A 23500-nucleotide genomic window follows, 5' to 3' on the forward strand; every position below is an offset into this window, starting at 1 on the left:
ATTTATTATCAGTGCTTCATCTTAGTGGGATATTGAATCAGGTATATAGAGTCAGAGAAAAAGCTTTTTGTTAAAGCTCTTAAGAGCTTTTAGTAGATAAAAAATGTTCTGGATGCACTCCATTATTGCAAACAAAGTTGTTTTTGTTGCACTGCCTGCTCAGTTTGCAGAGACTTTGTTTTGCGGTGCCTATAAAAAGCTTTCGTTTTGCTTTTTGTGTGTCTAATATACGATCTGTTAAAGAAACAAAGAAGTTGCAAACCATTTGTTTAAATGTTTGCTGTTGTCTGTGCCTCATTTGATGCCTGTCACAAATAATCAGAGGAGAATTTTTTTTTTTTGGCACTCCTAGTTTTACTTGTTGTTGTTTTCATTGCAAGCGCATGTCACAAAGGAGAATTACAAAGCTAAGGCAGAAGTGCGGATGGCAGCAAGAGGCGACAGAGGTTTACAGGTTCATGCGTCTGCAGCTTATGTGCGCACAAGTCGTGGAAACAAAGCAAGAAGAGAGATGCACATTAATGCATTTTTGTGGGTTTTGTTTTTGTTTTAAATCTTCTCATTTCAAAGAGCGCCAGAAAACAAAAAGAAGTCGGTCTGATGTGGGGAGAGAGGCTAAACTGAAGAGGATAAATTAAATGAAGCCACACTCGAGAGGGAAGGAGACTGTGTGACAACAAGAAGACTGCATGATTGCAAAGTAATTGGAAAAAAAACCTTAATACATCAAAGCATCTACAGCTACTCTCAGAAGCTTATATGATGCAGTACTTTATCTGTAATAGATTTAAAAGTGTAAAATTCTATTCATAGCTCTCACTCTCCCCCTCATCTCTTCTGTTTCTTTCTTTAAAAGAATCCTCTTTGCATCATCCCTCTCTCTCTTCACCTTGCAGTCTGCATCTCATCAGATGTCTGGAATATATGCAAGACGCGCGCGCCTCTGATCTCTGCTCTGTGATCGTAATGTTGGTGACGCTGGGAGAGTTTTTCTTTTCTCCGCTCGCACGCATTTTAAAACTCTGGGGATGTAAGTGCCAGCAATTTGTCATATGTAAACTTAGTATCTTTTAAATCTCTGTGATATGAAAACATTCATATAGTTCTCAGAGATGGTTATAATAGGAGGCTGCTTTACTTTGAACTGAAAGCAGCCCTATTCTCATCACTGCCCCTATGCACACTGTGAGAGAATCGCATGTCTTCAGGGTGTTAAACTGTCAGTGATGTTGCTTGATAAGCTGCAGCAGGTCCTGCCCTCATTTTGAAGCTCATTTATAGAGATACAAGTCAATGCTACCATCTCATTTATTGTTTGGAACGTTACCGGGACCATGAGTAGCAACAAACATCTTTACTGGCTTCTCTTGTCACAGCAAATCCGTTTCTTCACAGTTTTTACAGCAGTGTCACTTTATCTTTATCTGAAGATCTATTATAAATTATTCAAAATATTTACTTATGTATCCACAGCAAACATGCTATGGATTGAGGACTGCCTTTGGGGGTTGCCATAGCCATGAATTGAGGCATCTTTTCTTCTACACTTAAAACTAAACTGGATTATTTATGTATCTTTCTTCCATCTCCTTGAATGCAGTAAAAGGTGAGCAAATCATCAAAATATAGAATTAGTAGCATTTGCAGCGTCGTCATAGCTGCACGTGAAAATGCCATTTCACTTTGTAGAAAAATGTGTGCATCTGTTCAGGAGTGAATACTTAAAATTAAGGCGGGTTATTATTTTTGAGAAAATGATTAAGACTAGAAATAATTTAATTGGTTTTAACATGATGTTCAGCAGTGATTTATCTGTATCAGGTTTATTTGACTTTAAAATAAAAAGCATTCATTTACATATTTTAATATATTCATGTTCATGTTCATTCTTTTCCTGCTTACTAGAAATATTCAAGATAATCACATGGTGCCAGGAGTCAGCATCAGTGACCTAAACACAATTTCCACACTTTATTATTTTCGTGTCAATCAAATCTTGTTTGGAAAGGCAGAGTCAGTGTTGCAGAAATCTGCGCAAGGTTTTGTAATCTGTCCATGACTCCCAACCTTAAAATAGATCCAGTGTTCCTTCAAAATTTAATATCATGGTTGTCTTCTAAAGACTAAAAATTAAAGTAGTAAAAAATTAAAGGTGTTTACAAACCGAAAACCCCTGTGACATTCTTAAGAAACATATTTCAGCACAGTAAAATGAGCTAAATGTTTTCTCTCCAGAAAGAGACATTTGAACCGTTGCTAAACCGACCAGAAATTCAACCTCTTTTCTGAAGCTCACAGGCATGGATAATGGCCCATTTGAGGCTGCAAATGATATTTTTTCAGCTGATAAATAATTCATTGTTTTTTATATATAAAAAGACACAGTGGTAATAACAGTTCAATCATTTTAGTGCATGAGAAATAAAAAAATAGCATTAATTGGATTACTTTTCACTAACAGTTGAATGGTTCTCCAAAACATTGTTATAATATCTGTGTATTTCAAAATTTTATGAAAAAAACACCTTTATTAGGTTTAACCAGCAATGTATAGACAGAAAGAAGGACAGGAATTTGAGTTTTAGGCAGTTTGAAAGCAAAGAGTGAAGTTCAAACAGGCTTTGAATGCTGGTTTCTGACAGTTGTATCACTGCAGTACATTATGACACTTCCAACTATCACGCATGGATTGTGTTGAGCTAAATATGCAAAATCATGGATGGCAGCTTAAAAACTACAATCCACGGATGAGCACAGCACATATTTCACTTTCTCAAGATGTTGCACATGCATAATGATCCCTCTCAAATTAATCTGATTAATACAGATTAATGCAAAAATGTCACCACACCTGTTCTCAGTAGACTTTCTCTGCAATGTGGAACTCTAAATTGACAAAAATGGTTTCCAAATCCAAATTATTCCAATGTGCGCTGTTTAACCAGGAAAATGAATTAATTTTATAGCATTTCCTCTTGGTCTGGTTTGTAATTTGACAGCAGGGTTGCAGAACTCAATTAGCACAGCTCCAATCAACACATGTTTACCTAATCTAGGAAATCTCTCCTAACAGGGGAAGTTTACATGTCCAGAACATGAAATATTGTGAGGAAAAACTAGTTGAGACTTGACTTTCTGATATAATTAAGTCATGTTTTGCTGCCAGATGGTGTTCTTTTATTCAGAAAGATTTTTAATCCTAATTTATTACAGTAGATAAATGTGCTAGCTGCGACCACTCTCTGATAAAAGAAAATGTTCAGTCACAGTGGGTGTAGACGTTCAGAAGCAGTTGCTCAAATAAAAATGCAGATTCTTGCAGTTTACCGTTTCTGGTCTGAATCTATTAAGACATTTTGAGGGAAACGCAAAACAGCTGAAAATTACAACACTCCTATGCCTTACAGGAATGTTAATTATCATTTCCGCAGTACAATATGAGAACATAGTGTGCTGTGCTTTACGAAGGCGTTCATACTCCCCAAACGTTTTCATATTTTGTCAAATTGCAAGCGCAAAATGGAATGTATTCTGATTGGACTTTATACAACAAAAACTCATTACTGGGAAACGTCTGATTATACATATTTAATTTTAGAAATATAGAAATCTGAAAGGTATGATAGGAGAATCGTACCTTTCAGGTACACCTCAACAACATGCAGTGCCACCATTTTGCCGGTAGGCCCTGGAAGGTATATGACAAATGTGAAATATAGTTTGAGGTCAGATGTGACCAAAATACAACTTTTTGACCTACATTCTAGGTAGGGAGGAAAACTAACAATGTACATCAACCTGGATACAGCATCCCCACCTTAAGCACCATGTTGACAGCATCATGATGGGATTTTTTCTCAGCTGGAACAGAGAAGCTAGTTGAAGTTGAAGGGAAGATGGATGGAGATAAATACATGGCAATCCTGGAGGAAACCTTTTTAGAGAATGCAAAAGACTTGGAAAAAAGATGAAGATGCTCCTTCCAGCAGAAGAATGCCCATGAACACAGAGTCAGAACTGAAGTGTACTGTAGATCAAAGCATATTTATGTGTTGCAGTGGCCCAGTCAAAGTCTTGACCGAAACTGAATTGAGAAAGACTCATATACTGCTGCTCACAGATGCTTCATCCAATCAAACCAGGCCAGATTCCAGAAGTGCAGATAATTTATGTCAAAGGTTGTGGTTATAACAAGATAAATCTGCAAAATTCAATACTTCTCCAAGGTACCGGAGGAGAAAATTTTACTTTCAGCCAAATTCCTGCAGGCTTCTTATGCATGAAGTGTTTTGTTGTCTGCCAGCTTGGTGAGTAGCCAGACCTTAAATCTATCCGCAATCTCTTTTTGCTCTCCGGGATTGGCTTGCCAACTACCCAGGTGTGGTATTTCATCTGAAAATTTACAGAAGTTCTATCTTTTTAGAAAATGCTCACAATTCCCACGTTGATCACCCCTTCAGCATCATAAAGAGAGTGAAACAGGTTCAAGTTCTGCATGGTTTGAGAAGGTTCAGCACCGCTGAATGTGGATGGCATTTAGGAATAGAAGGGCAGTGCCCTGATTCTGTGGCTTTTGGAGTGATGATTGTATCCCCCAGAGAGAGAGAAAAAGAGAGGGCCTTTTTATGGCTGCGCTGAAAGCCAATTTGTGTTTTCCTGTTTTTGTTTCAAAAAGTAAACAAAAAGCCTGATGGCTCTTTGTATATTCTCTCTTTCAAATAGAAAGCATATAGGTTGGAAATTATTGCAATAAATAACATTGCTTGTTACTGATTATATTTCAAGGGCGACTGATGTACTCAACAACCAAAGGAGGTGGCACATGGCTATAGAAATAAAAATGAAAATATAAGCAAATTGACTTTTACAGATGCATCATTCAGTACAAATCATCCATTATTTAAGCTGTTTGTTACACTTTGCTTCTCTCTGTTATAAATGTGAACTAAAAGGATCCTACTTATATTTTTATTCCTTAATGTTTTGTTGTGCTCTAAGTGCGATTTAGCGTAATTTTGGGTATTTGGTTCAGCAGATTAACAAAACTGCACATACAAGCAAATCCCTGGAAAATGATCCACGATAAATCCAACAAAGCAGGTCCAGTTAAATGTCCCCCACCCCCCCTTTTCTTTGAGTTGTATTCCATGTTAAACACATTGTGTTTTCCACATAGCTGAGACCAAAAGAGTCTGTGGTGCTTCTGTTTTCTCAGGATTTAATGGTACAGTAACTCCTGCTCTGTCTGTACCTTGTGTGCTGCCCTGTGAACTGTGGAATGTCTCGTTGACCCTGAAACAGTTCAGTGAAATAAAGGCCCTCGTTGTTCTCTACCACATTCCCGGTGGCTCGTTTAATGAAAGTCTGAGGAGTGTTTGGACGAACATGATCGGACTTTACCCAAAGCTAAATTAAACCTCAGTTTTCACCAGCCAAAATGTACCAGAGTCTATCATTACTGGTCAATCATTGACACAAGTATGTGGTGTTTAAAGATATATAATTAGTCCTCAAACTACTCTTGTTAGCTGATGAGCCAACTTCAATATTTTTTTCATAAATCCAATGAGTCCTGCATTGTTTAAACCAAAAGTAGTTCTAGACCTAAATAATTTAAGAGGTCTATTACAGCTGTGCTTTGTTTTTCTTTTGTCACAGATGCGTGCTTCAGATCATTAATTAAATTTTAATGTCAAACAAGGATAACTAGAGAAAAAACATCAGTACAATTATTCTTTGTTAAAAATTAATCACTTATTTTGTTCAATCGCTAACTGTGCTTAACCATTTCACTGGCTACACCTCAGCCCAACAACTGCATGATTTGTAGAACTAAAAATGCCCTCAGCAAACGTCAGGAACCACACGAGATAGCTATAAGGAGCTCAAACTTCTACACCATGCCATCCATTTCAAGAAATGTAAATATAATTCAAAAGTACCAGCCTTTATCCACAAATGAGAACAAAAAATAAACAAAACAAAAAAAAACATAGCACAATTGGAAACCTATCATATGAGCGACTGGCCACTCAAAATTAAACCAAGCTCTCCTAGCAACTCTTCCAAGAAGTTAGAAAAGAATCAGGAACATTTAAACTGCTAACATCATTTGCCTCAGTATAATTCAACTCTAAAAAGACAAAAGTGGCACCAACCAAAAATAGCATCGGTGAGCCTGTTCCAAGGCTTAAACTACTGCTGAACAGAAAGAACACAAAGAGCTGTGTCACATTTACAAAAAAATTATCCTAATATCCCCATGAACCTTTTGGAACATATATGCAGTGGACTGACGAGAATAAAGTGAAATGTTTTGGAAGGTGTGCAAGCTCTTACATCTGACAAAAACCTAGCACAGCATTTCAGAAAAAGAACATTATATTACCAAGCATGGTGGTGTTAGAATGATGGTTTTAGGCTGCTTTGCTTCTTCAGAACCCAAATAACCATAACCTGAAGACTGAAAACTAAATGAAGGTTTTGGAGTTGACAAGTCAAAGTCTTTAATCCTGCTGCTGTGAAATTACCTTAAACAGGCTTATTTATGCTGAAAGGCCCTCTAATGTGACTGAATTAAAACACTTCTGCAAATATAATGGGCCAAATTTCTTTCACAGTGATGGGAAAGACTTATTGACAGCTAGCAATAAGTCTTTCCCTGCCAAATGTAGAAGCAACTACTTCTACATTTTTGCAGTAGTTGCTTCTGCCAAATGATGGCAAATCCAGTTGTTTTTGGCTACGTTGGTTTGGAAAGCTGTTTGGTTTGTTTTTGATGATGTGAAACAAAAACAAATGTGACAAAAAGAACAATACTGTATGTACAAAAGAAACTTTTTCATACTAAGAAAAGAAATTGTTATATTTAATTACATTCTTGATTTTTGTTTTTAAGAGCTAATAGGAGGCCATTTTATTTCTTCGATTCTAACTGAACATTGATGGAGTTGGTCATACTTTTACTTTTTAATTGGCCCTCCCAAGGTCATCTTAGAAACAAAAAAGATCTACAAAATTTCCTCCAAGTTCAGGCAGTTTTCACTTCCACTTAATTATGTTCACTTTGCCACCAGTTCTTACTGTAATACACCGCTTTGCAAACTGCTTCCTTCTTCTGAGGAAAAAGGAACTGAGCATTTGTACAAACACTACATTGATTGACTAAGTCCAGTTTGGAAATATCTGCTGTGAAACCAACGCAGGCATTGATTTTCCTTCCAAGAGCAAAGTTTATACATTGGATTTACGGATCTAACAGGTTCTTTTGCAAACTTCATAAGAAAGTGATGAGGAGTTTGGGCAAAACTCAAAAACATTTTGTGATTCACAGATTTACTGCCAGAAATGTTCCAGATGCCTGGTCAGATTACATAGAGGCAAACCTAAAAACATAACTTTTATGGAGCTCATATAAAAATCCAAAGTAATTCCTTTCCTTGGAGCTGATCTTGATGTCTTAAGACTTTTGTCTTGTAATGTGTGCCTTTGGGCATAAGACAGGCCTCTTCACTTCTGTTTTTAAGTCCCTTCTTAAGGCCCATCTTTTTTCTTTGGCTTTTGGCACAATCTGAGAGGCTTCACTTTGTTTTATTGTGTCTGTATATTACTATGTATTTTATATTTGAGCTTTTCTATTTTATAATTGCACTGTATTTTATGATTGTGTATAGCACTTTGGTCCTGTCGGTGTATAAAGTGCTTCATAAATAAAGTTGGTATGGTATGGTAATGTGTCACTTCAGTTAGTAGAGGTCTCATGTTTAATGGAAAGCTCTCACATAGTCTGAAGACAGGTTTGAAACCTGTTTGTTGACGACGAAGGTAGGATTAAAATGTAGTTATATTTATAGTTTGAATTTAATCCCAATAAACATGCTCCACAGCATGCCATTTATTCTCACTTAAAAAAAACCCATTAGCTCGTTCAGAATTAGCTAAATATCACTACCTACAGCCATAGCTTTGTTTTCAATGTAAAAACTACGTAATGGATGTGGGAAAAGTGCGCAAATTCTTTTCCCACAGATTCAATCTTCCGGGATTAAATTGTCACAAAGACACAAAGTTGTCAGTTTCTTGTAGTTATTTTTTTCACAGCACTCTCATTATTTGCACAAGTGGCAAAAATGTGCACAAAACCCATCAAATAGAAACTTTATGTGATTATCTAATTTCTTGTAGTCATTTGCTGTTAGATCAACACAAATGACCTGAATGAAAGGCTCCCTTGTCTTTCCCGTTTTAATGAATGGCTAGAAGAAACAGTCCTCTTGTCACACCTTATTTGTATCCCAGAGAAAAAGGAAGTCATTTAATCTCTTCCAAAGATGTCTCATTTAAATGCAGTTTGCTCTTGTCTATCTCATATTGAAGACAGTTTTGTTACATGAATAGCATGTTTTCTTGTCTTTCTCATTTTGAAGAGCAGCTTAGAGAAATGGTCCTCTGTCTCATACTCAAGAAAACATAAATTCATAGAAGACATATTTAGTTAAAATTTTTTTAAATAAAATTGAGATTTTCTTAATTCCTTTTAATATGAGATTATTGTACTAACATAGCCTTGCTACATATCTTCATAAGAGGTGCTACTTGGGAAGGGTGCTTTCAGTCTGCTTTTAAATTATGCACTTTGCTACTAATTTTGTTTCAGAATAATAGCAGGCACCACTTCCACACTAAAATGTTAAAACAGATGGCTTTATTGCATTGGCTTGCAAAGCATTATAAAGGATTGCAGTCAATATGTTAGCAAGTTGTTTTTACGGGGGCTGGGTATTATGTCGCCCTTCCGTTAAAGACTCAAATATAAATAAGGCTTATTGTTTCACCAAGTGTACACTTATTTTTGGTAACTCTAACTCTTGGTGTGAAAACGGCAAGACTTTTTGCACCTCATTACATTTTATCACAGGCGATGTAACTGTACTTACAACAAACAGAGAAAATCCCCCTGGGATCCATAAACTAACTACCATCTCTGGATCACCAGCTTCTTCACAACTTTACTCAACACCTTACAGTTTGATAAAACATGAAGGGCAATTATGTCACATCTGCCACCACGTTGTTGTACAATTTCCCCTGCAGAAGGTTAGTTTACATTTCATAGAATGACAACTTCTCAGCTTGTTGCAGGTGACAGTTGTGCAGCAGAAACGACTTAGTCTGGGGAATGGGTCATTACCTTATGCTATACACACACACACACACACCTATACTGTGGGAGAAATAATTATTGAACACATCAGCATCTTTTTTCATTAAATAGCTTATTAATTTGATTATTAACAGTGTATTCACATAAGATGTCAGTAACAACCTAAGTAATGTACACATGTAAAAACTTACAGGAAAGTACTTAAAAGATCATAACTTAGGGTATGTATAATAAATATGAATAAAATTAGGAATTAACATTAAACATATGACAGAGATGATGGGTGAAACAAAAAAAAGCTTATTATTGGGATTTGTTAATTTAATGGAAATCACTCCTGATTTTTATCAGTGTAAATGAATGTTAACTAGTTAAATCCTAGTTGGCTAGGATTTAACTAGTCAACTAGGTTTACGAAAGTGTTTATAACGAAAGGGTTTGTCACTACTATAGTAAGAACAAAATGTTCCCTCAAGATCTTTGGAACCCTATTCCTGCAACAAAAAAAGGCATTGGTTACAGACATATTTCAAAGCATTTGAATGTTCCAGTGAGCACCATTAGGGCCACATAAATTCCCCATAAATCAGACATGACTCTCCTCGCAACATTCCTGATGGAGTAATAATAAAGAACAATCAGAATAGTTGCTTGAAAACCCACTAAGGGTGTGCTTTTGAAAACCCTGGAAAAGAAGAAAATAAGTAGGAGAAGGAAAGACTGCCAACAGTGAAGTTTGTATCACGGTTTTTCAGCATTCACTACTGGTGGACTTTATTTAACTGAAGGAATACTGGATGGTGAAATTTACTTGGGCACTCTTGATAAGATATCTCAGCTGGACAATAATCCCAAAAGCACAGTTAGGGAATCTCTTGGTTTTAGAGAGAGAGAGAGAGAAAAGCTCCTTAGATGGTGCAACTGAAAATCAATGGAATAAACTTATTGGATCACATAGAGGAGGCAACCAGGACTTTCGAGGTTCAAAGACTATTTGAGTTGAAAAATGCTTCAGAATCACACATTGGATCACACTTCAGCAGTGCATGAAATAGTTTCCCCACACCGGAGACATTTTGATTATATCATTGCCAGTAAAGGCAAATTTTTAACACAATTTAATAAGTGTATTTAATATTTACTACCAGGTCAATTTTACTTTGTTTTACAAAAATTGCAGTAAATTATATTAATTTGTGTTGCATTCTTAGCATGTGCTGAATACCAACACAGGCATGTTTAACACTTATTGTCCTTGCTTTACACACACCATAAATTACAAGCCAAGGTGGCAGAATTTTTTCATTCTATCATGAAGCTCAAGAAGAGATTTTTTTTTTTGCTTAACTGCCTTAGGTCTTGTGGTCTTGCTACCTTCTTTAATAAGTTGGGCTAATTCATTTAGTTTGTTCTGGCCGTTAACTATGGTTATAACTTTGGCTGTTGCTGGTATTTTCATGTGTTGCTCCTGGCTTTTACCAGCTGTTTTACAGCACTAACATAGAAGCTCTGACACCTTGCTCCCACAGCCTTTTTCATGTGAAAAAATGATTTCAATATGTTCTCATTTTCACCCAGAAGGCGTTCCAGCAGCACCTATTAACATTTTTTTTAGCAACACTTGAAGAAAAACAGCTTGTGAATTTCACCCTTAATAAATTGAAAGAACTGCAAATTTAATTCAGTTTCATTTCAGCCGCAGAGGTTCTGCCTGATCATTCAGACATGACAGTAAAACCAGGAAGAGGATTTAATGTAGCAAAAAATAATCACTTCTAACAATGGGTGAAACATTAAATTGATATTTATCAACGAGGGACCTCATTAAGCTACGAAACTGAAGCTACATCTTTCATAAGACTATTCAAAACAACTAGAAAAAAGTACAAGATAGAGGCTGATTTTCACTGCCCAGTTTGCTAAACATGTGACGCATACTGTTTAGAAGTTTTAGAAGCATCTATTGTACACAGTTGGAGTTTTGTCACTTCGAAGCTCTTCATCCCTTTATTCTCATCTGCCCTCCTTCTGCTAGACCACCAGACTGAGCAGCAAATCAATACTTGGCCAAAAGCCTATGTATCTTACACATGTTTTCACTGAGCTGACTGCATCTTGCAAACGAGGCAATATATTTGAAACTGAGTCTCTCCTATAAATCACTTTTAAAGTGCTTTTACATTTTTCTTAAGGCGTTACAGTTCTGTCAGTTTCGTTGTCAGATACAATTACTAAATCTTCCTGCTTTGCAGATTTGAACTTGCAAGAGCAGAACAAATAAACTTTTGTTGTTGTTGTTTTTAAATGGTAGGGCGGCCAAGCTGGCTTATAGTGCTGTCTTTCTATAAAGCAAAGCTTTGGTAAAACTGTTTACAGAGACAGAAAAACTTATTGGAAACCTTGGCAAAGATGTGAAAAGATCATTTAAAATTAATCCAACATTTTTTGCAGCATCTTAACACTACATAATTTTAGAAATATCAATTCTTTAATATCAATGTATTGATTTAGTAGATAAATATGTCAAGTAATGGTTGCTTTTAAGAAAATAGCTACTGGCACATTTGTGGGTTCCATCCTATAAAATAATAATAATAAAAAAAGTTATATACTATTTAATGTCATGTCTGGGATTTTTTGATTAGTAATTAACATTTTCTGTTACTCAGTGTGCTGTACATCTGGCACATTTGTACAGAAAAATGCACATTACCCAAAAGGTGATTGACATTAATCACAGAATTGAAGCCAGTGAGAAAAACAGTATTGCTGATTTTATTTTATTTTTTTCTGTACTTATGGCTCAAATCCAACTGCATTTGACATAATCACCTCAAGGCCACCACTGTCCTTTTATGACTGCTCCAAATCAGACCAGTAGCATTCCTAAAATAGTTTTCTAAATTCTAGCTCTCGTTAAGCGTTTCAGTGTGGTGTGGCCTTGGTGGCATTCTAATCTTCCTCTGCTAAATTAACCTCAGAGTTACACTTTTGATATTTAGGCTTTGGACAAACGGAAGCGGCGAAAACGTGGCACATTGACATCTCTCCCCACCTCCCTCTATCTAGTAATGAAATTGCTTAGTGCTACTGCATCCTTTCAAGCATCACACGGAGCTGGCTCATATGGATTTAATCCTGTTGTGAGGGGTTGTTGCTGAGGGCAGTGGGCTCCGCTCCAGCCTGAAAGTAATCCATTGAGTCTTGAATAAGTCGGCTGCTTTCATGTATAAATATGTATGTCAAAGTATAGCGATTACTATCTCAAATTCAAATCTTTCCATACCAATTACTGTTGAACCCACATTATATCATGCGCTGGTTTCTAATAATTATTTTGAAATGAGATATTCATGTCAAAGAAATTCCAAGACAAAATATATTTAGAAACCAATCCCATTAGAAGATATTTTTATAAACTTTATTGAATATTAGATTAGAGTGCTTTGTGTATAACACTTTCAGTGTTTTAATATTAGAAATCTACATGTGAAGCAGGATAATGCACTGTTCAGTTAAACTAAAAGCATTAGAGATAAGAGAAAGGAAATATTAAGCATTGCTGTTGACACACCAAATAACAAAATTTCTACATGATTGGAGGATTAATACATCTAGATTAGATGACCATCTGATCTCCTCTACATTTGCACTGTTGCAGAGAGTCACTTTGCCTTGATTTTACCTTACATAAGTACCGCCTCATTTACTAATGGCTCACACGGGATGGGAGTGGCTGCACGGAAACATCTACTCAAATTTCTAAAAAGCAGCTGATTATAAATATAGGAGAAAAATGAATGAATAAATTTAAAGAGAAAATCTTATCATGGGTATTTTACTTGTACATTATAAACCCTCACTAGTTAAACCAAATGTGTGATCTTGTAGTGATTAAATTGTGGGTCTTATCTAAAAATGTAATCTTGAATAGTGGGAGCTGAGAGTGGAGTGTCAATCCAAGTGTGAAATCTCACGGTTTATAGACTTGTTTTGCTGTTATCTCTCTTTCTGTGGCGTTGGAAAATGTTGTGAATCTTTTCTGAGTAATTCTCCCCATTAGAAACATTTTATTTTGATTATTATTTGATATATATATATATAAGAAATAAAAACTAAATTCACTAGTGCTGTTGCTAAAATCTTTTCATGTGATGTTTACAATGCATATTCTTCTGGCGTGAATTCTATTTTGTTTATGTGAAACATATATCAATATTTATTACGTCTTGCACTGATTTCTGTCCTCCACACATGGTTAATGATTTACCTCTCATATAAAACCATTTGATTGTATAATGTAGACATAAGAAGCCCTTGATTTTACTCTTTGAAACTGTTGGGGTTAAAACAACCAGTTCCTGGGTCAGATATGGGCCGTTCCAGTCCTGAGATAACTTAAAGGGGAGGAGTATTATGCAAAGTCAAATTTATTGAGCTTTATATCATGTGGGAGTGTTGCTTTGATTCTTTCATGCATATCTCCCATGTGAGCCATTCGGGGATGCTTTAGCACTTGCTCATAAATTGTGGCGCCTATTTACATCGCATTGAAGCTTCAGTCCCCAACTGAGTTTTGCCCCACAGAGCAACCCTTTGCACATGCCTCCTTCACTCAGCTCCACCTGTCTAGCAGCAGCAGCAGCAATTAGCAAACACGTGGTGGAACTGTGTGTCTGGTTGTAAAGTGTATCAATGGACTCCATGGAGAATCATTGTGATTATGTGCTGGAGGGAGGGGGTGCCAGAGAGGGTGAGACGAGCCCATTTCAAGGCAACAAATACGGCTATGATGCAAAGTCAAATTTCTTGTAAAATATTTTTCATACATACAGTACTTTCATAACAACTGAAGGAAACAGTTTCTTGATGGTGATATAAAATGGTACTATATGATGGGGTAATATGTAATACCCTTTCTTTAACACAACAGAATTGCATTAGAGGTTTGAACAAGCAAACAGGGTTAGGTTTATCCATCCATCCATCCATCCATCTTCTTCCGCTTATCCGAGGTCGGGTCGCGGGGGTAGCAGCTTCAGAAGGGAGGCCCAGACTTCCCTCTCCCCAGCCACTTCTTCTAGCTCCTCCGGGGGAATCCCGAGGCGTTCCCAGGCCAGCCGAGAGACATAGTCCCTCCAGCGTGTCCTGGGTCTTCCCCGGGGCCTCCTCCCGGTGGGACGTGCCCGGAACACCTCACCAGGGAGGCGTCCAGGAGGCATCCTGACCAGATGCCCGAGCCACCTCAACTGGCTCCTCTCGATGTGAAGGAGCAGCGGCTCTACTCTGAGTCCCTCCCGGATGACTGAGCTTCTCACCCTATCTCTAAGGGAGAGCCCAGACACCCTACGGAGAAAACCCATTTCGGCCGCTTGTATCCGCGATCTCGTTCTTTCGGTCATGACCCAAAGCTCATGACCATGAGCTTAGGTTTACGACCTAGAAATTGGGCTAAATGACAAGATGTCAGATGTAATGTTCATTTTTGGGTTAAGATCAATTATTTATATCCAGCCATCCATTTTTTACACATGGTTCATCTTTGTAACAACCATGCAACCCTAAATGATTAAAGTAAAATCAATACTTCAATAAAATCAATAAACAAAACAGGAAAACAATCTGATGTCTAATAACACAGTATAAAAAGGCCAATCTATATAGAGTTTGTGATGAATTTCTTGTCAAAGTATGAATGCTGAACATAGCTAGTTCTGGTTTATATTGTCTTGAGTGAAGAAATATTTTTTCTAGTCTCAATAAAGTCGTTAATTCTAAAAACGGACATAAATGTTATTTATACAGGATAATTTCACTGTCCTTCCATCACTATCCCATCTTGTTGAAGAGTTTCAGTGAAGTCTGGCAAACAGGGTCTTATTTTTTTATTCTATGTTTGATTATAACACAACATATTTTTCATGTTTATGATGTTATGAAGAATTTGAGAGAAACATTAAGTCCACTTAGTCGCAAACTGCTGAAACTTGAATTGTTTTAGGCAACATTACACCAGCAAATCTTAATCCATGTTACTTTATATAATAGTGTAAATTACTTTCTACCTTCCAGTAGAAAATGTCCAATCTCAAGATACTTGACAGGGTTAAACTTTAAAATAGTTCCTCTGGATCACCATGATCCCAGACAGAGCTGCACATATCCATCTTCATCAACAAAATTATCAAGTTCCAGCTTGCTGAACAACATCAGGAGAGCTGTGGTGAACCTTCCACACGCAGACTTGTTACAGCACATCCCCCATCTGCCTGCTGGCAGTTCATAGTTTGTCCTTGACATTTCTGAGATGCTCCCAGTGGTCTGGCAGTTAGTTTGACCAGCCTGCCCACCTTTACAACATCCACACAAATCAAATGTTCACCGCTTGTCTGACATGTCAGAACAGAATCGGTAAGAAGGTGATCCGCGTTTGACTTGGGAAACAGAGCAACTTGCATAATCTGAGAAAAAAATTATGAATAAAGTGCAAAATATGGAACACTCAATTTGCGGTGTTACAGCAAAGCTAGACATTTACAAGCATAGTGGGATCTTACAGCAGTCCATAAAATTGTATATGCTGTTGCAAAAGTATTCTCGCCTTATGAAAGTTTTGCTGTTACAACTATAACTTCAATGTGTTTGATTAACATTTTTGCAATAGACAAACACAATGGAGCTAAAATTCAACTTAAGCAAAACTATGTCAAGATACATTTGTAAAAAAATAGTCTAATTGTCAAAGAGAGTCCACCTGTTAGTAGATCATATAATGCGAAGAAACTGAGAAACATGAGTAAGTTTATTCAACTAGCCAAACGTACTCCAATTAGGCAACCATGACCTATCAAGGGGTCAGAAAAGAACTCACACCTGAAGCATTGAAGACCTCACTTATCTCAGTTAAGTTTAAGCACGCTTGGACTTTTTAGTGGCGTAGTAAAAGTCTACATCTAAATTCAATTAAGATGCTGCAGCATGACATTAACGAGGTAGTAATAGAAGTGGGTCTTGAATAATAATTTTTGTCAAATTAACCACATCTTCAATCCAAAAAACCTTTTTGGTGCTAAATTTTTGAATAAATACACATGTCAGCTCAACAACAAAGACATTTGTGGTTTTTAATCTGCTATGTATTCAACCATCAGACTCGTGCAAAGTTCTATGAAACACATTCAGCTTTAAAGTGTTTCTGGAACCCCTGGTTATTCATAGAACTTCTTTGAACCTTCTTAGAAACGTGGTCCGTTGATGCTGAAATTAACTTTGGGGACGTCTGTGCGTGCTGCGACATGTTTTGCACTGACATTCCATTTTAGGCTTGAATAGCTTCAGTTATAGGCTAACTCCTGTTTGCATAACTTGCACACAACAATAATATTTTCCAGTGTCCTATCTGAATTATTTTCGAAGCAAAATTAATCCCCACTGGGCCAAGAATAGCAGTTTTCACGTTCATCTCTGCTGCAAATGTCGCTTATGCGTCATATTGTAGATGGAGTACAAACATGTAGATATAAAGGTTCCAGCTAGAAGACTTGTATGTACAAACAAAATGTGTAATTGTGTTCAAATTGTTAGCACAATAAAATCATTAGGTAAACTTTAAATATGTAGCACTTTCACAGGTCAGAAACAATGAAGTGCTTTGCGATAGAAACTAGCGTAATAAACACAAGGAGATAAAAACATTAAATATAAAACTTGTCTAAAAAAATGAGTATTCAGCTGCCTCTTAAAGTAAATGAACATAATCAAGATGCTGCAAAGATGAAGGCAGTGCCTTCTACAACCTGAGCGGCACCGCTCTAAAGGATTGTTCCTGGAACCATTAACATCCTTTCAGTGACAAACTGTAGGCGGGGCTCTAAAAGGACAGAGGAAGATTTTATAATAAATTCTAAAATATACCAGTAGCCAATGTATAGAGATTAAACCACTAGTAACATGCGGTTTCTTTTGTGCGTTGTATGAAGACCTGAACTTACTGGATGTGATCAGCTTTTATCTGATTCAAGCAAGTAAAAATGCTGTTAAAATATCAAGACGAGATGAAATAAGAGCATGTACAATCATGTTTATTTCAGCTTTTCACACCAGAGTTCATAAGCTTAGAAATATTTAAAACATGTTTTGGGTTAAGCCATGAGAATGGCACATTAATAATGTGAGAATCAAAATTAATACCAAGGTTTCTGAGGTTTGGTTCAGCAGAAGAGACCAATACTTGGTAAACAGTCTAATTCAACCACCTTTAAATGTGGCTAAATTAAAACAATTCAAAACTCCTCCACAGATTTGTAAAAGACTCATTGCCAGTTATCACAAATGCTTGGTTCAGTTGTTACCACCAAGTGTTGCACAACTAGTTGCTACATTTATTTAAACTGTTAATATATGATATTTTTGTCTGATACTTGATATGGTTCATTACCCGAAACATTGAAGTATGACAAAAAAGCTACAACAGAAGACACATGAAAGGGAAGAATTTTATTTTACATTATTTGTGGTTGCAACTTGACAAATGTGACCAAATTCAGAGTTTTATTCAAAGCACTGTAAAAGGAGCAGCAAATTAATTTTGTTTGAGAGATTTTGATCCCATTCTTGAAGCCGTTGACTGTACGTGTGAAAGGTCTGTGCATTTAGATTAATGGCTCAAAACAAAAACTCTATCTACACAACGGTTGTGTCTGGTAGTTTACGGCTCAGGAGCTGAAAGCCCATCTGAACTGACAGCACTAAATTAGTGCTGGTATCATGGATGTATTAGACCTGAGACCATAGTTTATTACACATACTCACCACACAGAACCACACCTTAAATCACCTTAAGAACCACGTTATTTGTGACAGACTCTGCCGTTGAGCGGCTCCACAAGTCTGATGTCATCCAATCCTAGCGGATGAAAACCCATCCGTAGGAAATTCAGAAGCACCTTAATGGCACCTTTTTGAACCGCTCACCCGCGAGGATTGAGCGTGAACTGTAATTGGCACAATATATCTCGCCGTATCGCTTTCTGTCTGGGATAAAAAGGGAGAGGGCCACAGGAGAGACCTTTCTCTCTAGTCGTGACACTCCAGAGGTCACCAACATGTGGAGGCGAGCACTGCCTCAAAAATTAAAATGCATCACAGCCTGCGCTTGTAAAGCTGCCTCATCTGCACAACTGTGTCATATTTCAGTGAGGTTTGACAATCCTGGTGCTTCAGAGCTCATATAAAGATGGTACTTTTTTCATACTTACTAAGGCCATTGTTGAGTGCTTTTTTCCCCTCTTATCTCTACTGTACTCATTTTGGTCCCTCACAGTAATACATTGTGTATTGTCGCTGGCTAAAGAGATACTAATGGATCTGATTGCTTGCCCTTCGTATGTATTTGAACCTAATGCATTATCTCAGCGCTTTTCATTTGAGATGGAGGATTCTCATTCGTAATTTCCTCTGTGACAAAACTGAATGACTTCTAAATTGGGTTTTGTAGTATATTTTTCCTAATGTTGTCTTTTGAATCAGTCACAAGGTTGCAATGACTCAGATCCCATCTTTCAGTCAGGATGACACTCTCTCAGTGTTTTCTTTGATTTTTCTGTTTCAGGTTCAGAATGCAGATGATGTCTTGATTACTCCCTTGGAAAAATTTCGGAAGGAGCAAATTGGAGCAGCGAAGGTAAGAGACCCCCTACGTGCGCAATTAGCGACGAAGCAGCGCCAGAGATTTCATGCGGCCTGGCACCCTCGCCCTTTCCCTTCACCCCCCTTCGTCTCTCCCGCCGTTTGTAAATCATTAATTAAAACCAAAGCGTGACACTGCCAAGAAAAGTGGCCTTTTCCTAATTAATCTGACTAGTACGGGTTACAGACAAAGACGTCAGTTTGTTTTTTTGACATTAGAAGGCATTAACACCTGCTAGTTTTTGAAAGCTAGCTTTTTAATGTTTATTAAATTAATAGTGGCATATTGACCCAAGCAATTAGTTTTTTTTTGGCTGATAAAGTCTCTGAGCTGCAGTTGTCTTTGCCAGATGTTTATTTTTTTTGTATATATACAGTGTATATATGCGTGTGTCTATATAGTAATCTGTTTTATATTTTCATTCTTTTAGCTGTCTTTCTTGCCATCTACTTCAGCTTTAACATTTTCGGACAGGTCACTAGGTAAAGATGATTCAACATTTTAGCATGAAAGAGCGATAAGTGGAATTCTGTGCCCATTTGTTAAGGGAGAATAACCCAAACACGTGCAGTAATGTCGCACTTATTTTTAATAGAGATGTACATTTTACGGTGTATTTACTGAGAGGAGATCTTGGCGCAGCGCCACAAATACTTCTGGAGGGACTTAATGTACCTTCTGGCCTTGGAACACCTTGGGATCATCTAGGAGGAGCTATGAAATGTCCTAAAGGAATTTTCAGTTTCACTGCAGCCCATTCTGTAGTTGGATGGATAATACCTGTAGTTGAAGGATAGATAACCTTCTTACTAATTGGGGTTCGCAGTTGAAACTTTATGGCAGAGGTTAGAATTTACATATACTGTAACAGGATTCTACACAACTTTAGCTAGTTTTACAAATTTAACATCTTACACAACTTTTGTGTGTGTCCTCACAAATTCAACACTCAAAATATTGATGGATGGTCTGAAAGCTTACTTGGCATCTGTTCTTTTATTTCTGGAATTTTTAAATGCAGAATTAGTCAGAAAAATATACATAACTCCAGGTTATCAGGGTTATTCTATACAGCATTTTGCAGCATCATGTACAGTATGTCTTGTAAGATTCTACATGAATAAAGTTTTATATTTTATTTGGCTAATTTAGTCCATTCATGTCATGTAGGTGCCATGCAATTCAAAGCAACACAACTAATGTTTCACAGATTGTGGCATCAGTAATTTTTTTTATTGATAAAATAAATAAATACACTTCCCATGTCTCATTTTCTTAAAATAAAACTGGGTCATGTGAAGACCTTCAAATGTCATCTCTGGAGTATTTTCTTCCTCCTTCAATACACCTGCAGGAAGGATGCATTTAATGCATGTATCCCCTTTTTAATCGGATTGCTGTAATCTTGTTACATGTAGTGCAGTCTTCTCTAACGTATTGGATCTGGATGATTGATATCAGTTGGACTTGTGCACAGTGTTGCTTGAAGGCATCTTGAACTCACAGTGGACTTGTTGCTAAGGATGGCGTTGACTCTAAAGAACAGTGTGGGTTTCTTGCTACAAGCCACGCTTTCATTTCTGGCCAACTCAAAGGCATGATATGAAAGCACAGTGGCTTGTCTGTGGTCAGTCCCTCAGTGAGTTCACACATGAGCACAATGGAAGTACTCGAGCTTTCATGCTGCTCTCCAGCTACTCCACCACTAACTCAATACTGTACTATGAATCATTTGCACATCTTAACATAGCTTTTATCTTTTTGAGGGACTTCTCAGGCTCAAAGTCAGGCCGTCTCCCTCTCCCTTTCTCAGTGTCTCTCATTTTGATTTATTTTACATGCCTCGACAGCCACTGGTCTGCAGATATAGTCATCCTGCTGTACTTCATTGGTCTCTTCACAGGCCAACCTGCAGCATAATGACACCATTCCTCTTCCCTGTACCGAGGTGTGAGCATCATCGCTCTCTCTGCCCGGTCAGACTGAATAACGAATGCCGCTTCATGCCTCTACCAAAATGAAACTGCACATTTTGCTGCCATTTGTGTCTCTTACTCTCTTACATCAACATGCTCAGTGTTATTGCTCTCACTGTCTGTGTTTATAAAATGGTTTCTTAAAAGCCACAACCCCCATCATTACTCCCACTACCTCTTATTTCCTCCGACCACTTCCTCCTAATGGCTCTGTCCTCCTGCAGTCTTTCCTCCGCTAAACATTAGCCCAACTAGAGTGAGATGAAACGCACACATCACGGGCTGCTGAGTAACTTTCCACGGTTCCGAGAATCTGGAGAGATCCTCGGGCCATCTGACCCTTCCAGTTATTGCACTTGATGAAGTCTGAGAACATCAGTTGGACAGTCTGGGAGCATTTGCCATATTTGAGCATCCTGTGTGTAATCCTTTTGAGGTAGTACACCAGCGTATTAACTTCCTAGGCACAAGCACAACACTTCCACAGCTGTGATGTACCAGCAGATTGACTGCAGCTCTGTGAGACATATTAGGGACAGCCTGCTGCACACAAGGCAGTACCAAATGTTTTGGACTTAAGCCCCTCAAACTTAGCAGTCTGTGGCCAACAAACACAGAGAGAAGATATCTGAGAAGGCAAAAATGTGTTGGCATATGTGCTGGTAGCCAAAGTGAGATGTAGGTCTGAAATGAATGTAACACTTCTTTTTTTCAGTTTCAGATATGTTTTTCTGTGATCTGAAATGTGTTCTCGAGCTTACTACAAAAGTGTCAGAGTTACAACACGGAATGAAAGGTTGTTCCTGTTTTTAGTTTACAAGTCCTCCATGCTAAAGCGAGAAAATGTAAAAGCCTCACCTCACTCTGACAAATGTAAAAAATAATATACAACTTTTAATTTGAGTTTATACAGGGAAAATTATACAATAAATATGAATAAGAAATACATTTTTGACACATAATTATTGCAAAATATGTACATCTAAATTAATTAAGCTGTTCAGTTTCTATTTCACACGATGCAAAGTCCATTTGTCTTGGCTACTTTTCAAAATGGAAAAGACAAGAAAACATACTAAAATAACACAGAAGTGTGTTGAGATTCTTTGGTAGGAAATGGCCAGGAGCAAAACAATAGCTACTTATTTAATCTCCATATTATCACCATACAGTCAAAGCAGTAATTGAAGAGTTTGAAACTTGAACTGTGACTTAAAAGGCCAAATGCATTTTGCATTTTAGATGCACAGATACAATTTTTCTAGATTTTTTAGTCCTGACTTGCGGATACTAATGCTGAACGATTACAATTTCTCTCTTAAAGTATTGCATTGAGAGATAAGAACTACATTCTAAATAATACATAAGTACAGCTAATTAGAGTATTCTCATATTGAATCATATTTCAAAGCTCCATACCAAGCAAAAGTTAAACACAATTAAAATTGTTTGTAACCACACTTTACAAGATGATTATTGTAGGACGTGTCTGGTTGTCAGGCAATGGACCTTACCAGAGGGGCCGCTTTTCATTGGCTGATGCCCATTCTACGTGGTCACGTGCGTGGCCGTCTCACAAACGCACCGTTAGCTTCCTGTTAGCTAAGTACAGCATAATGGCAGAACTGATACAACTTCTACACCTTGAAGCTTGTCTGCTACAAAGTTTTACGTTAGCTAAACAGATCAATATGCAATGTGTCTGTATCTGACATACACTAAAGATTTTATTTTTAGCAGAAAAGGCTTTGGACTAAACTGTTACTCGTGTTAGCCACGTTAGCACCAAGTACAGCTAGTCAATCAACCATGGCTGTGTTCAGGGAAGCGCTGATTAATAATCGAGAAATAAATATCAAGCCTGGAAACTGGATATCGTAACGGACTGAATGTTATGTTTTTAACGTCTTTGCTCGTCTTGCGGGGCACAGGCGGTTGCCACGGTAACAGGTGTGCTTAAACTACAAAGAAAGAGAGTAAAAAGGTAGGAGTGGTTTTGAGTTGATCACCTGTTCGGGTTATTTTACCTTTGTTTACCTTTGCTGTGGCTCATTACAGCCGCTGTAGTTTCTTAACGTTGGACTAATGACCTCCTTCATTTGTGAGTTTACGTCATTCACAGCAAACATCAAATAGAACAAATATATTTCATAAAATTTTAACAAACAAATGGCTTCTACCGTAATAATTATGTGAAATTAAATTAATTATATCCCAACTTCAGAAGATTTGCCTTTACCTTTACAGAGCTCTTTGGTTCCTCCTATCAGTCTGTAGCTTCTCATATTGACGTCATCAAACCAAATTTCAGATCTACCATAACTGACTGACACCTGCTGGCCTCAGGTTTGGAACCAGCTTGACTGAGAAACCAGTAACCTCCTCCCAGATGATGACATGAACTTGTTAGTTCCTCTGTCCATTTAGTAGCTGATATATTGTGAAAATCCGGTAGAAATGATGCACTAATCAAGTCATGTTTACATAGAAACAAGGCGCTGCCAGGCTTTGGTTGTGAGGCTTGCGGTCACGTGGGTCGGTTGTGGGCGGAGCTTGATAAGGTCCATGTGGTTCCAATTGGCATTACATAAAATAATAGCAACCATAAATGAATTCAATATAAAACTGAATGTTTGTTGAGTCAAGATACATTATACATTATTTTCCAACATA

The 23500-nt window shown here is 37.4% G+C and overlaps 1 protein-coding gene across 4 annotated transcripts in view; it reads left to right on the forward strand.

The window, feature by feature from the left end:
• arhgap42 (Rho GTPase activating protein 42) overlaps positions 1-23500 on the forward strand; it is a 101339-nt gene that overhangs the window by 38335 nt on the left and 39504 nt on the right. For all 4 annotated transcript variants that reach the window (XM_023351687.1, XM_023351688.1, XM_023351689.1 and 1 more), the window contains exon 4: positions 18774-18845. In XM_023351687.1, the coding sequence (XP_023207455.1) occupies positions 18774-18845 (72 nt within the window). The remainder of the gene's footprint in view (positions 1-18773; positions 18846-23500) is intronic.

This window comes from Xiphophorus maculatus, chromosome 18 (genome assembly GCF_002775205.1).
Source record: "Xiphophorus maculatus strain JP 163 A chromosome 18, X_maculatus-5.0-male, whole genome shotgun sequence".
Lineage (NCBI taxonomy): Eukaryota > Metazoa > Chordata > Actinopteri > Cyprinodontiformes > Poeciliidae > Xiphophorus > Xiphophorus maculatus.